The sequence below is a fragment of the Dendrobates tinctorius genome, unplaced genomic scaffold (assembly GCF_039654945.1).
Source record: "Dendrobates tinctorius isolate UK_male_01 unplaced genomic scaffold, ASM3965494v1 ptg000070l, whole genome shotgun sequence".
NCBI classification, from domain to species: Eukaryota; Metazoa; Chordata; class Amphibia; order Anura; family Dendrobatidae; genus Dendrobates; species Dendrobates tinctorius.
The window spans coordinates 37036627-37054265 of NW_027361738.1; the positions used below are offsets into that span (position 1 = coordinate 37036627).

The 17639-nt window shown below is 48.0% G+C and overlaps 1 protein-coding gene across 3 annotated transcripts in view; it reads right to left on the reverse strand.

Moving 5' to 3' along the window:
- Positions 1 to 258: 258 nt before the first annotated feature.
- Positions 259 to 17639, reverse strand: part of PAXIP1 (PAX interacting protein 1) — a 59431-nt gene continuing 42050 nt past the window's right edge. For 2 of the 3 annotated variants that reach the window (XM_073581575.1, XM_073581573.1), the window contains 9 exons: positions 11883 to 11926; positions 11732 to 11793; positions 11119 to 11221; positions 4419 to 4587; positions 3906 to 4006; positions 3287 to 3421; positions 2115 to 2190; positions 1970 to 2034; positions 259 to 622 (listed from right to left, as the gene is read on the reverse strand). In XM_073581575.1, coding sequence (XP_073437676.1) covers positions 611 to 622; positions 1970 to 2034; positions 2115 to 2190; positions 3287 to 3421; positions 3906 to 4006; positions 4419 to 4587; positions 11119 to 11221; positions 11732 to 11793; positions 11883 to 11926 — 767 coding nt within the window. In that variant the 3' untranslated portion in view covers positions 259 to 610. Of the gene's footprint in view, positions 623 to 1277; positions 2035 to 2114; positions 2191 to 3286; positions 3422 to 3905; positions 4007 to 4418; positions 4588 to 11118; positions 11222 to 11731; positions 11794 to 11882; positions 11927 to 17639 lie in introns of those variants that run through there. The other variant, XM_073581574.1, reaches the window with a different exon arrangement.

Genomic DNA, 17639 nt, shown 5'->3' on the forward strand with positions numbered 1-17639 from the left:
TTTTTCTAATCTTACTTGCATGTACCAATGTCTCAATCTGCAAATTTAAATAGTTTTCATTTTCTACCACCCTCTTGTGCCTATTTAATTAAAAAAAAAAAAAATTCTAATTAAAAAAAAAAAAAAAACAGTATACAAAAAAAACAAATTTTCACAAGAAAAAAAAAATAAGACCAGGAAAAACATACAACCAAAGTAAAAATTTATTTTAAACCTTGGAAAATATCAATATAAAAATGGACTCTGGATTTAGAAATATAAAATACAAAAATGTTTTATTTCCTTTCTAATATTTAATAAACATTTAGCCCTTTTTTCTCCACAAAAATACTTAAAGTACCTTCATTATTTTACATTTACATAAAAAAAAATAAAAAAAAGCAACAAAAAAAAATTATTCAACATCTGGAGGGCCACAATATGATACAGACATAATCATTTATGTTAACGTTAACAAAATACACATCCCAAGACAAAATGGCCATCATTTTATTTCCCTCTAAACAGCTGTATTTTCACCAAGGAAACCTGCCCAACATACAGTAATATCCAGAACGGCTGAGAAACCGTCTGCTCCAACGTGACTGATGCCTCCGGCTTTCAAAAGCTTTCATGTGAATTTATATGTGTGCTGGTTAAGGAAACACGGAATATAGAAAGAAAGACTTCATACTTTGCCATCAGAACTAGAAAAGCCCGCTACAGAAGACACTGCAGGGGGCAAGTATTATTACATAGAGACAATTAGAGAGGACCAGTCACCAGATCAAAGAAGTGGTCAGGTTTTGCTTTTATTTTATACCTGCTGCTCCTGTAAGTATTTTTCTTTTTAAATCCGCCATATATTTACACAGATATGGGCTTTTTTATTTAGTGTCCCCGATATGCCAATTTTGTGAGTATCTTGGGAAAAAAAACTTGCATATTGGACATACAAAATATAAACTCCCATATTTGTAGAACGGTATGGAAGATTTTTTTTAAAAAAAATTATTAAATAATAAAATAAAAAGCATACACTGGCCACTTTTGATGTAGCCAAGATTCTCTTTTAAAGGGGTGCTCCCCTTTTTGTACATTTATCCTCACAGGATATGCCATGAATGCATGGTACCGGTCTCAAAAATCAATCTGCATCTATCTTGATAAAAAGCCCCGACGCGCGCCGCTGTTGTTGGAGACACACAGCTCACCCTATTGATGGGTATGGCAATTTTAAATACGTCTTCCCTGCCGTGGCGGTAAAAATACTGCACTGAATTGACTCACCATAATCAAAAATTAGTTATCAATTTATTCACACATTTCCATGAGCAATAACGGAGGTACAATTATGCAGATGTTAAAAAAAAAAAAATGCTATTTCAACATGGAAAGCAAGTAAAGGACTTGTCACAAGAGAGGACAGACAGGTCGCCTCTAAGTCAGAAAGTTTAATGTCACCCAGTAAGGAAATGTTACAAAATTCTAGCAAATATTAATGGTCACCTATTCACTAGTACATGGTATAACCCAAAATAAGTGAAGCGATTGAAGCAACAGCCATGAAGACAATGTGACAAGTAACAGGCGTGGTAGTTATATGCTCACTGTGCCAAGGCAGATAGTACAGGAAGCATGGCGGCAATAGCTGAAATATTCAAGTCTAGGTCGTCTGTATCAGTTCTGCATGGATATACGACATATAATAGACCACTAAGGCCTCTTTCACACTTCAGTTTTTTACAATCAGACACAATCCGCCAGGTTTTGAAAAAAACGGATCCTCATTATGAGGATCCGTTTTTTTTCCCCATTGACTTGCATTAATGGCGGATTGTGACGGATTGCTGTCCGTTGCATCCGTTTTTTTTTGAGGATCCGCCAAAAGAGTCTCTCTCTCTCTCTCGAACTGATGCAAAAAACTGAAGTGTGAAAGAGGCCTAAGTGAATACAACCCCCAATCCGCAAGTGATCAGCAGCGTAAAGGATATGACTCATAATCCAATGTCTGTGTGAGGACGCCGGTGAGCACAAATTCTGCATTATGGACATCTGTGAAGGGGGGAAAAAAAAGTGTTACCCACATTGCATACAGACAAACGGCAGATACAGGCACCAAATGTCTGACTCACCTATACTGCCAGCAAAATATTCTCTGCAGAGGTGAAGGTCATTTTCGCATGATATCAGAATGATCTCCGCCAAACTCTACAAAAGAGAAAGGATACGTGAATAAGACAAAGCCTAATATGTCTTCTTCAGAGCTCGGATCTCACCAGACAGTATGCCATTTTACTGACACCATCAAAATGCTGAGACGTAAAAGGGGTAAGATGTTATCAACTTCTAGATCAATGGGGTCCAAATGCTGAGACTCCCCCCTACAGACATCCAAAATGCTCTCCCCCACTTGAACAGAGCTTGAACCGCTGCTCAACTCATTATCTATGGGACTGCCAGAGATGGCGCAGTCATCAGCAAGATCCAGCATTATCTATAGGACTGCCAGAGATAATGCTAGATATAGCTGATGGCGCTATTTATCTCTGGCAGTCCTACAGATAATGCTGGATCTTGCTGATGACGGCGCCATTTCTAGCAGTCCCATAGATAATGCTAGATATAGCTGATGGCGCTATGGGACTGCCAGAGATGGCGCCGTCATCAGCTAGATCCAGCATTATCTATAGGACTGCCAGAGATGGCGCCATCATCAGCTAGATCCGGCATTATCTATAGGACTGTCAGAGATGGCGCCGTCATCAGCTAGATCCAGCATTATCTATGGGACTGCTAGAGATGGCGCCGTCATCAGCTAGATCCAGCATTATCTATAGAACTGCCAGAGATGGTGCTGTCATCAGCTATATCCAGCATTATCTATAGGACTGCCAGAGATGGCGCCGTCATCAGCTAGATCCAGCATTATCTATAGGACTGCCAGAGATGGCGCCATCAGCTATACCTAGCATTATCTATGGGACGTCCACAGATGGCGCCATCATCAGCTAGATCCAGCATTATCTATGGGACTGCCAGAGATGGTGCCGTCATCAGCTATATCCAGCATTATCTATAGGACTACCAGAGATGGTGTCAACAGGTAAAAGGCACATTGCAGACTACTGATGAGGCTGGTACACCGGGTCCTGCATTATCTCTAATTGCAATATATTATATTTAGCGGTTTAGCAAATCTCAAAAAGTTTTCTGTAGTTGGAAATCCCACTTTAATCAACTTGAATAATCCCTTTAAATTATATTCGAGAAATCAGAGATGAACAGAAGTCTACATCCAACTTACTTTGTTTTGTTTATGCTCCATAATTTTTCGGAAAGAAGGGGGTTTTGTTAATATTTTCCCGCCGGCACATTCCACAATAGACCTCATAGTTGACAGGCTTGGACATATACCGGGAGTGATGTAAAAATACTTTCCCTAAGTGAAAAGTGAAACATTTACTGTATTTTTCGGATCCTAAGATGCAACCAGGTTAAGATAGAAGAAAATAGGAAAAATATTTTTTCCTACTAAATTAAAATTTCACTGGTGGTGTAAAGTAGAGGGGTTAATTATCAGGAATTTTAATGTACTAGGGTAGAATAGAGAGGTAATAAATCCATTGTTAGTGTCTCTGTAGTGTTATATGCAGACATGCAGAGCTGTGCCGCACTTTTGTTTTTCTTATGAAAAAGGACATGTTCACATCTTTATATACAGTAATGGATACGTGTCCTATCCATGAACTTCATGCATAGAACAAGCGCATGAAACATGGATGTCTGAACGAGGCTTTACAATGATTTCATGTCTGACAACAAAAGTATCGCAAAATACCCTAAAAAAGGCAAATTAAACATGTGAGCAAAACGATAGACTCGCATGTCACGAGTGTAGTACATTACATACAGTGATGCGCTACCTTGAACAGAGAGGCCACTCGCGATCTTTTTAGAGACTCTTCTAAACTAAAGCAGAAGAGAACTTCCGCTTCGGCATCTCGCAGGATGTAACTCTGTTCCTCTATGAATGGAAAGACAGAAAGCGAGAATTTGTGAACAAAATGAAATACAATATAAATGGAAAGTTTCTCATTAAGTATGGGGAGAAAAATATGAGTCCAATCTATTCTGGTTGCAACGTATTCTTATAACCTAAAAGGGATCTGCTCGTACATCGAAGTAAACTGGGTCTATTTCTCACCTCCTAACATCATGATGTACAAGACATTATCAGGGAAATGTCAAGGCCGCTCAAAGCCAAAACTGCATGTCAGTCCTCAACTGCTGCACCTGTGCAATCAGCAGCAAACTCCAGCACTAACGGCTGGCATTGGAAAGAAAGCCGACCTCGGCCAATTGTGAGGGTAAAGTTGAATGACCAGTCTGACTTGTCACATCTCATCCACGTTGCTCACACAATCTTTTATACTTACCAACAAATTTTTGGCATTTGAAGCTTTCGTCGAGCCATTCTGGAGTCACAATATGCTTTGCCACAGAGATAGCAGTAAGAAATTTTACAGTTCTTGTGACCTTACTGGCAATCAGGTGGGTGCACTTCTGTGCGGAGTCTACCACTTCTCCACCAAGAATATACAGTTTCTGAAGAAAAAAAAAAAAAAAAGGAAAATGTGGGCAGGAAATACATTAAAGCATCCTTCAAGCTTGGGTTTCTGATCAGAAAACACTTTACAGCAAATATTCTTTGTGGAGTCATGAAACCGAAAAATGGAAGAAAGAGGTGGCTCATAGAAGATATGTGTAGGATGAAAATCCCTCCAGTACATTCACTACATTCATTCATCATTTAAGGAGCTTCTCTAATCACAAAGTCTAAAAGATGATTGTTAATACCCAAGGTTCTGGCATCACTACATAAGCCTTAACATCTGTAAATCTCAACGCATCATATTCATAACTACTAAATGGAAGAATCTCCAAGGCTGGCCGCACAAGACCACAGCCACCCAAACACTCGCAGAAGAGAAAGTCACTGGCAGACACATCCCGCAGCAGAGTATCTCCCGAAACGAATCAGTCAATGAAATTCCAAGCCCCTATTTTTCTCTCCCAACATCATGTATAAGAGTGAGAGATAGGGGGGACCCCATACACATCATCCGGTGGTCCGGTCTTGCTGAATCCAGACCGTTCGCATGTAAGAGTATATGGGGGCCTTAATATAAAAAACAGGATTTTTTTGGGTTGCTTACCGTAAAATCTGTTTCTCGGAGCCTTCATTGGGGGACACAGAGACCATGGGTGTATGCTGCTGCCACTAGGAGGCTGACACTATGCACAAAAAAAGGTTAGCTCCTCCTCCGCAGTGTACACCCCACCGACCGGCAGGAAGTTCCTCAGTTAGTGAGAAAGCAGTAGGAGAAGTAACAGAATAGACTGAAAACAGAACAAACAACTCAACTGTAACAAACCGACAAACATAAGAACAGGAGTTGTAGAACATGGGAGGGTGCTGTGTCCCCCAATGAAGGCTCCGAGAAACAGACTTTACAGTAAGCAACCCGAAAAATCCTGTTTTCTCGTTCGCCTTATTGGGGGACACAGAGACCATGGGACGTCCCAAAGCAGTCCCTGGGGTGGGAAACAAACTTCCATCAGGCCAGTGGACTCGCCACCGCAGCCTGCAGAATCCTTCTACCTAGGCTGGCGTCCGCCGAAGCGTAGGTGTGGACCCTGTAGAATTTCACAAAGGTGTGAACCGATGACCACGTTGCAGCCTTGCAAAGCTGCAGCGCGGAAGCTCTGTGGCGCACCGCCCAGGAGGCACCCACCGCCCGGGTAGAGTGCGCTCTGATCCCTGGAGGGGCCACTCGATGCTTGACCCGGTATGCCTCCAAAATTGCCGATCTGATCCAGCGCGCAATAGTGGCCTTTGAGGCTGGGTGATGAACAGAGAGTCTGACTTCCGCAAGGAAGTCGTCCGGGCTAGATAGACTCTCAATGCCCTGACTAGGTCCAGCTTGTTCAAAGACCGCTCCCGAGGGTGAGCTGGGCTCGGGCAGAAGGATGGCAGAACAATGTCCTCATTGAGGTGAAACGAAGATACCACCTTCGGAAGAAAAGAGGGCGGAGGCCGCAGAACCACCTTGTCCTGATGAAGGACCAAAAAAGGAGAGCGGCAAGAAAGTACCGCTAATTCCGACACGCGCCGGATGGAGGTAATGGCAACCAGAAATTCCACTTTCCAAGAAAGGAGGGAAAGGGAAACGTCCCTGAGAGGTTCAAAAGGAGGACCCTGCAGAACCAAATTAAGATCCCAAGGTTCCACGGGAGCTCGGTACGGAGGAACCGTGTGAGCCACACCCTGGAGGAAGGTTTTGACCTGGGGCCGGGAGGCCAGCGTTTTCTGAAATAAAATGGACAGTGCCAAAACTTGACCCTTCAAGGAACTGAGAGCAAGCCCCGCATCCAGCCCTGCCTGAAGAAACGCCAGAATAGAAGGGAGCGAAAAAACCAAGGGCGCGATGTCATTGGCCTCACACCAGGAGAAATAGGCTTTCCAAGTACGGTAATAGATCTTCGAAGAAGGCTTTCTGGCGCGGATCATGGTATGAATTACCTGATCAGAGAATCCTGCCCGTCTCAAAACCTCGGTCTCAACAGCCACGCCGTTAAATTGAGCGACCGAGAATTGGGGTGGCAAATCGGGCCTTGAGACAGCAGATCTGCCCGTCGGGAAGCTTCCAGGGGGCGTCCGCGAGAAGGTTGACAATGTCTGCGAATCAAGACCTTCTGGGCCAATTCGGGGCGATGAGGATGACTGGAATCCCCTCTGCTTTGATTTTCTTCAACAACTTGGGAAGAAGAGGCAGAGGAGGGAACAGGTAGGGGAGCACGAACTGTGACCAAGGGACGGCCAGAGCATCGGCGCCCACTGCCAGAGGGTCCCGAGACCTGGACACGAATTGTGGGACTTTCCTATTGAGGCGAGATGCCATGACGTCTACATCCGGGGCTCCCCACCGACGGCAGAGCAGATGAAACACCTCCGGATGTAGGGACCATTCCCCTGCCGCGAGACCCTCGCGGCTGAGGAAATCGGCGGCCCAGTTGTCCACGCCGGGAATGTGAACCGCGGAAATCGTTGGAACAAAGGTCTCTGCCCATTGAAGAATTCTGGACACTTCCGCCAGGGCTGAGACACTCCGTGTCCCCCCTTTGCGGTTGATATACGCCACCGCTGTGGCATTGTCTGTCTGAATCCTGACAGGCAGGCCCTTGAGGCGCCTTTCCCAGTGGACGAGAGCTAGATGGATTGCCCGTATCTCTAGGACATTGATCTGCAGAGCTGATTCCTGAGTCGACCATCGACCCTGAACAGTGTGATTGCGGAACACTGCACCCCAGCCGATGAGGCTGGCGTCCGTAGTGACAAACTGCCAGTGAACGGGAAGAAAAGACCGCCCCAAGAGAATGAGGGGAGACGTCAACCACCAGTTGAGAGACCGCCTGATCCGGCAGGAAAGGCGGACCGGACGATCCAGAGACAGAGCCGACCTGTTCCACCTGGACAAAATGGCTTGCTGGAGTGGCCTGGCGTGAAATTGGGCAAAGGGAACTGCCTCTATCGCCGCCACCATCTTCCCCAGGACCCTCATGGCTGTCCTGAGGGATGGAAATCGTGTGATCTGTAATGATCGCACGCCCTGCTGCAGGGAAAGAATCTTGTCTTGTGGGAGAAATACCCTTGACCGACGAGTGTCGAACAGAAGGCCCAGAAACACAAGGAGTTGAGTAGGGACCAGACAGGACTTTTCCCGGTTGACGATCCACCCAAAACTGGACAGGGTGTCTAGAACGATCGCCACACTTAGGCGGGCCTGTTGAAAGGAGGGGGCCTTGACCAGGATATCGTCGAGGTACGGAAAAAGAATGAGACCTCTGATCCTCAACAAGGCCATCAACGCCGCCATAATCTTCGTGAAGACTCTGGGAGCGGTGGCGAGCCCGAAAGGAAGCACGACGAACTGGTAATGTTCGTGAAGAATCGCAAATCGCAGGAACTTCTGATGTCCGGGAAATATGGGCACATGTAGATAGGCATCTTGGATGTCTATGGAACCCATGAATTCCTGCTCCTCCATGGAAGCAATTACCGAGCAAACTGACTCCATCCGGAAGTGGCGAAGGCGAACTCTCTTGTTGAGTAACTTGAGATCCAAGATGGGTCGAACTGTCCCGTCCTTTTTCGGCACCACAAACAGGTTTGAATAAAACCCTGTGAAGCGTTCCGATTCGGGAACGGGCACAATCACCCCGGAACTGAGAAGAGAGGCGATGGCCGAACCAAACCCCGGGACCAAGGCCGGATCCCTCGGCGGACGGGAGTGTAAGAAACGATCCCGTGGAAGAGAAATGAACTCTATTTTGTATCCTGTTGATACAACATCTCTGACCCAAGCGTCCTCTACTGAGGCGAGCCAGACGTCGCTGAAGAAGAGAAGTCGACCTCCCAATTGGAAGGGACCCACGGGAGACCGATGGTAGTCATGCGGACGTAGACCGTCCAGATCTAGATCTGGACGGTCTTCCCTGGGAAGAGTGGGACCGCCAGGACGGAGTGGGCCTGAAGGAAACCTTCTTTCTTTCCTGACGTGCCTGTGGCCTTTGCTGGTTGGAAGGGTTTTCCGCTGTATTGAAACGGCGGAAAGTCCGAAAGGGACGAAACTGACGCCTTGGAGGAGGTCTGCGAGGCTTGGAGGGGAGAAGAGAACTCGTACCTCCGGTAGCGTCCTTAATAATCTGATCCAAATGTGATCCGAAGAGACGCACTCCCTGAAAAGGCAGATTGGTCAGAGACTTTTTAGAGGACAAGTCCGCCTGCCAGGCCTTGAGCCAAATTGTACGTCGGATTGCCACGATGTTACTTGACGCCTGAACTGCGCAAGATGCGGCATCCAAGGAGGCAGAAAGCAGGTAATCCCCCGCATGGGAAATCTGATTGGCGAGATCGGCCAAATGCTCTGGTCGTGCCTTATCCAGAATGCCCTGCCGAAGGTCATCTGCCCAAGTGGATATGGCCTTTGCTGCCCAAGAAGAAACAAAGACTGGACATACCGCTGCTGATGCCGCTTCGAAGGCAGATTTTGCTAGAGATTCTATGATCCTATCATTAGAATCTTTTAGCGACGCCACACCTGACAGCGGAAGGACCGTATTATTAGAAAGTCTGGACACGGGAGGGTCCACCGAGGGAGAAGCGGCCCAGTTGTCCGTGAGCTCTTTAGCAAACGGGTACAGCACGCCGAGACGCTTTCCTCTTTGAAAGCGTCTGGTCGGATCTTCTCTCTCCTTTGTAAAAATATTTCCAAACTCAGAATGGAAGGGAAACACCCTGGATGGTGTTTCCGCCCGTCTGGACGAAACCTCCTGATCTGAGAATTTTGCAGGGGCGTCAGCGATGTCAAAGGTATGGTGAATCGCGGCAATGAGGTTTTGCACCGTAACCTTCATGTTCGCATCCTGGTCCGAATCCAGCTCTAAGACCCCTTCCGATTCCGAAAGCGCTTCGCCTGACTCGGGGGAGGAGGCCCGAGAGGGAGACTGCTGGGGACTATGGGGTGAGGTAGGACGAGGGGAGGACTCCGCCTGGAGGTCCTGCCTGGGCCTCTTGCGACTGCCGCTGGCTGGCTCAGATGGGACGTCCTGAGACGTGCTGGGTCCCGCCGAAGCTCCCAAGGGCAACTTGTCCAGAACGGCTACTAGGGACTGAGACACTTTGATGAGGTCTGCCACTGACTGTGATTGAGAGGAGGCCCAACCCGGCATGGGGAGCTCACTCGCCCCTGGGGCTATGGATGGCTCCTGAGCGGCGTCGGGCTGGACGCAGAGCGGGTACGATCAGACTTGGCGTTGGACATAGTGAAGAGAGAGGCAGTGCCAGCCGGTTGGGGGGACAGAAGGCAGAGAAGGGTGTCAGTCTGCAGGTGCAGAGCTACTCAAGGTCCGGTGTCCCCAAGGGCGACGCTCTCTGATCTGGCTGCAGGATGAGGCCAGGCCAATCCGGCTGAAAAAAAGGCCCAGCGACCGAAATCCGGCAGGGAATGAGGTCCGGCTGGCAGGCTGAGAAGATGGCCACCACGAGGGAAAGGGCGCGCTGCCAGAGGGAGAAGAAGGGTGGAGCTCGCCGCAGAGATCCCCTTAGCACCGCCCGCTGTCCAAAAGCAGGCTGGTGTGAGGCAAGGGGGCTGGGAAGGCCTAGGACGGGCGGGAGAGAAGCCCGCTTAGAAGAAAGGGGCAGGGGGCGTGGCCGCGACGCAGCGGTAGGCCCGAGATGAAGCCGGGGCCTAAATTAATAGCGCCGGCCGCCTGTCAGCAGGGGGTCGGCGCGGAAGACGCTCCGCAACACGGGGCCGCGTCCCTGCTTCCCACAGCCCGACCCCTGCCGGGATGAAGAAAAAACGGGGGGCGCAGAACAAGGCCCGAAAGAACAGGGGCCTTCATGGATGCGGCGACCGTGGGGAGAAGCGGGCGCGCAGGCCCTACCGTGGTCCCCTGGCGACCGCCTTAGGATGAAAACGCCGGGGGACCGCTAGACCGCATACTCACCCAGGCCGGGGGCCACAATAAAGGTACCTGAGAATCCCACGCTGTCTGTCGTCTTTATGGAATCCACGCCTCGTCCAACCGTCAGGCTCTGGTAGGCGAGATGGTGGGAGGCGGGGGGGCAAGGACCGTCCGTATAGCTGGCACGCACCTGTGCGAGGCTCCTGGTCCTGCCGCGGAGACCTATGAGGATACGGGGTGGCAGTACACGCCGTACTCATAGTCTCTTTGTGGGAGTACGGATGTGACTGTTCACTCCGTATCCCTCCGAAACCTGTAAAGGAACGACGCACGACGAGGTAGATAGGGGTCTAATAAAAGACCCGTGTCCACCTCCTACTGACACTAAGCTAAACTGAGGAACTTCCTGCCGGTCGGTGGGGTGTACACTGCGGAGGAGGAGCTAACCTTTTTTTGTGCATAGTGTCAGCCTCCTAGTGGCAGCAGCATACACCCATGGTCTCTGTGTCCCCCAATAAGGCGAACGAGAAATCACCTATAATACCCCCCTCTGCAACCATTGGATACATATGGTGATAATTGCAGAATGGTGCGATGTGGACCTACCTTCACATACTGCAGTACTTGATTTGGGTCAAATCCAGTGAACAATACATGCGGCGTCTGATCAGGTGACAGTTTTTTAGTTGGAGGAGGAAGGTCTTCAATTCTGGAAAAAGAAAAAAAAGAAAATAAGAAAAAACCAACAAAGTAAGAACAAAAATTTTTTTTTTAAAAAAGTCCTGGAGGTAATCCTTCAAAACCGTGATGCTTTCGTAGAACTACATGCGCTCTCCATCAGATCAGATTCCCCCAATGATTTGTATAGTGTGCACATGCCCAGAGCCGTCATATTAATGGTAAAGCAATGATGGAGGAGGGAACTAATGTGTATATGACGAGGAGTAATCAGGGCACATGTATGTCCTGCACCTCCAGCTTTCCATTGTCAGAGCAACAAAATGGCTTTTGGACTGAGTACCAATTAGCAACTTAGCAAGCAATGATCTTAAGACAAAGCGTAACATGAAAAAAAAAAAAAAAAATTATAAGTCTGCCAAACCCTTGCGATATCTTATCCCTGAAGTTAAGTAAATGGAGTTCTCAATGGTCACAAGATATAAAATCAACAACTTTGTAATCGTAGAAGGAGAAACTGGTTCTTAGGCTAATACTATACCTCGGTCGCTTTGCCTGAACTGTGGGTTCATTCTGCTTCGGCTTAAGTGGAATTCTTATACTCTGCAAAAAAATGGATAATGTATGATGACAGAAGTCAAAGAACGATCTTTATGTCCAATGTTACAGTAAGGCAATGGAATAAAACCCACCATTAGCACTTCTGAAGATACTTTCAAAGGAACCCTCCACGCATCTACAAACACAGAATATTGTGAACATGTCATCATAGGGCTCAGCATGCAGAAAGATGTGAGAACAGATTATTTTCAATTAGCAACAAAAGACTAAAAGCTATTTCTACAGACAGCTGTAATGTATGACACATGCTTAAAGGGGTTGTCCGACACAGGATAAGCCATCAATATGAGACCAGTGGGCGTCCGACACCTACAATGATCAATTTAGAAAAAAACACGGCACTCGATGACTGAGAGGGAGGTGCACAAGTAGGATATCCAATCCACTATAGATTAGAGTAAAGACTTGGCAATCAAAAGGGAAAATTGAATTTGACAGTTCCTTTATTGTACAAAGCATCCAGTTCAAAAATTCTTGAATGTTTTTGGTCGTACAATCGACCTTCATCAGAATAGGAAATTCACAGTTGATTTAACTGAAAGGAGCAGTAATGGAAAATTCCATATACCGTATTTTTCGCTTTATATGACGCACCTGATTATGAGACGCACCCCCAAATTCGTTGAAAAAGAGAAAAAAAATGATTTTTTTATGTTAAATGGAGGTGTGTCTAATAATGCCAGTGTCCATCTTTCAAATCATATACCATATATGTCCCTCATCCTGCTATTTATATAACCCCCATCCTGGCACATTGCCCCCTTGTGCTGGCACATAGCCACCCCATCCTATCCTAGATATGGCCCCCCTGCTGGCACTCACATGGCCCCCTCTCTCTGCCTCCCTGCTGGTACGCACACGGCCCCCCATCCCTATATTCCCCCTGCTGGCACACATTGTCCCCCTGTCCCTATATTCCCCCCTGCTGGCATTCACATGGCCCCCCGTCCCTATGTTCCCTCCTGCTGGCACACATTGTCCCCCCGGTCCTATAATCCCCCCCTGCTGGCACACATTGTCCCCCGGTCCTATAATCCCCCCTGCAGGCACACATTGCCCCCCCATCTCTATATTCCCCACTGCTGTCACACATGACCCCTCGTTCATATATTTACCCCCTGCTGGCACACATTGACCCCCCATCCCTATATTCCCCACTGCTGGCACACATGGCCCCTCGTTCATATATTTCCCCCCTGCTGGCACACATTGTCCCCCCATCACTAAATTTCCCCCTGCTGCCACACATGGCTCCCGTCCCTATATTTCCCCCTGCTGGTAAGCACATGCTAAAATAAACAGTTAACTCACCTACTGATGATCGCTCCTGCTCCCAGCTCTCCCGTGGCTTACCTGTGTCTGTGCTGAGTCTGCTGTCATCCTCCTCCTGCAGGGCGCACGCAGCAGCTGCTCATTCAGGCAGCTCATTGTTGCTAGAGGACCTCCCATGATGTGACCAATAGGAGCTGCTCAGCTGCGGTCATGTGACTTGCAGTGCACACTGGGAGTCATGTGACCGCAGGTCCCATTGGTCATGGTCACATCATGCAAAGTCCTGAAGTGATGAGCTGCCTGAATGAGCTGCTGCTGCCGTTCGCCCTGCAGGAGGAGGTTGACAGCAGACTCAACACAGGAAAGCCACGGGGGGAGCTGGGAGCAGGAGTGATCATCAGTAGGTGTCTATAGTGACTGGGGGTGAGTGCAGGCACATGTAATATGCACCGCTCCCGTCTACCAACTCGGCGCTGTTTCAGCACCGAGGTGATGGACAGCGGGTGCAGTGAATATTACATGAGGCTAATGAGCGGGAGCACAGGACCTCCCGCTGTCTCTGCAGCCCCCATCCAGCCCACCCCAGCCCCGACTCCACGCCAGAGCCGCCCCCCCCCACTCTATAGCACAGAGATTCGCTTTATAAGACACACCCCCCACTTTCCCCCAAAGTTTGTGGGAACAAAAGTGCGTCTTATAAAGCGAAAAATACGGTATATCTCATTAGAGAGACAGCTGGCCTGTGTGGTAATATTCAGTACTGAATACCTGGTCTAAAAGTCTGGAATAAGAGGCATCTGGTAAGCAGCAGATACTGAGGTTATAACCTTGTTTTAAGTAGAGGAACACTAGATTTCAGAATTGGGACTAACAAAGGTCCTGGTAAAATGATCTGTAGGTCCATAAATGGAGCTGAGATTTAATTAGAGGATATGCCATATGTTGTGCATAGCAGGCTTGTGTCCCTGATATGGGACTGGTACTGTTTGAGGAAGTATGTCCTGCCCAGGTATGTGTGCCACGGGAGGAGAACGCGCTGGTTAGAAAGGCACGTGAGTGCAGGGGAATAGCGCTGTGTCTGTGTCCGGGCGGGCATGTGTACAGCTGCTGTAGGAGACCTCCAATGAACAGTTATTTGGTACGGATACATCTGGATGTAAATGCTTTGAATGAAGCTGGAGAGGTGAAGCTGTTGCGGCCAGATATTAATATACAGAATAGGGTCTGTACCTTTACGGTGGATGCTACATATTATATAGCGATGTGCTTTGTAACTCAGTCCAATGTGATTATAGCAAGCGGCCGCTTTGGCAAATAACAGCATATTGATATGGGTGCCGAGTGTTGTACCCCAACTGCTCTCATACTCATACTGATGGACCTGTAGATAGGTCATCAATATGTCGTGACTGGACAACCCCTTTAATACTTTCCATGAACACATTGTGTAGCGGTCATTGCAAGGAAATATTAATGGGTTATGACTAGCTTATGTGGGGGTGCACTCATCACAGAAGCAAAGCTTCACGAAGATAAGCGTCGTGATACAGCAGTTATTACATGGCAGTTAGTCAGGGCAGGAGTCAGGTAACCCACACTCTGCTCTCCCTTTTATCCATGTGCTTTATTCCTATCCTCCTATGTTCTCTTGCAATCCACTTTCACCGACCAATCCCCCCTCCATCACGACTCATATACATCAGCTCCTCTCTCTTTCCTTCTCCCATGTACAGCTCCCATGCACTTCTCACCTTCTTGAAAAACCTCAGCCCATCTTGCCCAAACACACTGCACAAACAATCTTCATACAATTCCAAAAACTACTTGCTCTTTATCTTCCTGCTCCTACTAATTTCAGGGGACATCTCCCCCAACCCCGGTCCACCATCCCCCAACCTCAACCCCTACCCTACCTCACATCGAAACCTTAATAATCTTACTAATATTATTTGCACTCCATCTCCTTTTAATTGTGCCCTTTGGAATCCACGGTCAGTATGCAACAAGCTTCCTTTCCTAACACAATTACTTTCTGAAAAACTCTCTGAATCTGTTGACCCTCACGGAAACCTGGATTCAGGATTCTGACACTGTCTCTCCTGCTGCCATTTCCCATGGTGGCTTACAATTCTCCCATTCCCAAAGACCGACAAACAGACCTGGTGGTGAAGTCGGCATACTCCTGTCCCCACAATGCACTTTCCAGGTCATCCCCCCAGTTCCATCACTCTCATTCCCTTCTTTTGAAGTCCACACCATCAGGCTCTTTCGTCCCCTCTCCCTCAGAATAGCGGTCATATACCGGCCCCCAGGCTCACCCACCCACTTCCTGGACCATTTCTCTGCCTGGCTGCCGCACTTCATGTCCTCAGAACTACCAACCCTTATCCTGGGAGACTTCAACATCCCCATTAACAGCCCCACTTCCACATCTGCATCCCAGCTTCTATCACTAACCACTTCTCTAGGCCTCTCACAGCTCTCAACCTCTGAAACACACAAAGACGGTAATACCATGGACCTGGTTTTCGCACGGCTCTGCTCAATCTCCTACCTAGATAACTCACCGCTTCCCCTCTCTGACCACAACATTCTCTCCTTTACACTCACAAATCCTCGCTCACCCCAGCACTCTCCTACCTACCATTCAGTCAGAAATCTACAAGCCATTAACCCTCATACACTTTCAGACTCCCTACACTCCTCATTGTTCTCAATCTCTTCTTTGTCCTGTCCTGATCTAGCTGCACATCACTTCAATGACACTCTTAGAAGCACCCTTGACCAAGTAGCTCCCCTCACCCTCAGAACCTCCAAAGAGTGAAACAGCCCTGGCTCACATCACAAACCCGATTTCTCCAGCGATGCTCTAGGTGCGCTGAACGCTTATGGAGGAAAACACGCACACCAGAAGACTTCATACACTTCAAATTTATGTTAAGGACATATAACTCTGCCCTTCACCTCGCCAAACAGACCTACTTCACCACCCTGATCTCCTCACTATCCAACAACCCCAAGAAACTTTTTGACACCTTTCACTCCCTCCTCAGGCCAAAAGCACAAGCCCCTATCACAGACATTTGTGCTGATGACCTGGCCTCCCACTTTATAGAGAAAATAGACAATATCCGCCAGGAAATCCGCTCCCAATCACCAAGTTCAGTGACTCCCATCCCTCCCTGCATTTCCCCTGGCTCACTCTCCACATTCGATCCCATCACAGAAGAAGTCTCCAGGCTCCTCTCCTCGTCCGACTACATGCACAACCGACCCCATTCCCTCACATCTCCTCCAGTCTCTCTCTCCAGTCGTCACAACTCACCTAACTACAATCTTTAATCTCTCCCTCTCCTCTGGCATTTTCCCCTCCTCCTTCAAACACTATCATTACTCCATTACTAAAGAAACCCACCCTCGACCCATCCTGCACAAACAACTACAGACTAGTCTCCAATCTCCCCTTCATCTCTAAACTCTTGGAGCGCCTGATATACTCCCGCCTTACCCGTTACCTCTCCACTCACTCCCTCCTAGACCCTTCACAGTCCGGTTTCCGCCCCCTACATTAGACAGAAACTGCACTCAAAGTGACCAATGACCTTCTGACAGCAAAACGTAACGGTGACCACTCTCTGCTCATTCTTCTCGACCTTTCTGCAGCTTTCGACACTGTTGACCACCCTCTCCTACTCTCTAGGCTCCAGTCACTAGGCATTAAGGACACTGCTCTCTCCTAGTTCTCCTCCTATCTTTCTGACCGCTCCTTCAGTGTTCTGTTCTCTGGCTCCACTTCATCTCCTCTTCCTCTCACTGTCGGGGTACCTCAGGGCTCAGTCCTTGGCCCCCTTCTCTTCTCTCTCTACACAGCCCCAATTGAACAGACCATCAGCAGATTTGGCTTTCAGTACCATCTTTATGCTGATGACACACAACTATACACATCATCCCCTGACCTTACCCCCACTGTACTACAGAACGCCACTGACAGTCTCTCTGCAGTCTCCAACATCATGTCTGCTCTCTATCTGAAACTCAACCTCTCCAAAACTGAACTTCTTCTGCTCCCGCCATCTACTAACCTCCCTAAATCTGACATTTCTCTCTCCGTGGGTGGCACCATAATAACACCCCGACAGCAGGCGCGCTGTCTGGGCGTTATGTTTGACTCCGATCTCTCCTTCACCTCCCATATACAATCTCTTGCCCGCTCGTGCCGCTTAGGCCTCTTTTACACTGCCGTTTTTGACCATCAGTCAAAATCCGCCAGGTTTTGAAAAAAACGGATCCGCAATTTTTTTTGCGGATCCGTTTTTTTCCACATTGACTTTCATTACTGGCGAATCTTGACGGATGGCCATCCGTTGGATTCGTTTTTGTGAGGATCCGCCAAAATTTTATGCGGCCGCCGGCATGCCTGGACGGACCTTGCAACGTTTTTTTTTGTTGTTGGATCCGCATTTTCCAGTGCGCATGCCCAGAGAAAGGAAGTCAGGGAGAAAATTAACCCTGAAATCCTTTCTGGCGGACGAAAAAAATTCTCTCCCTCTCTCTCT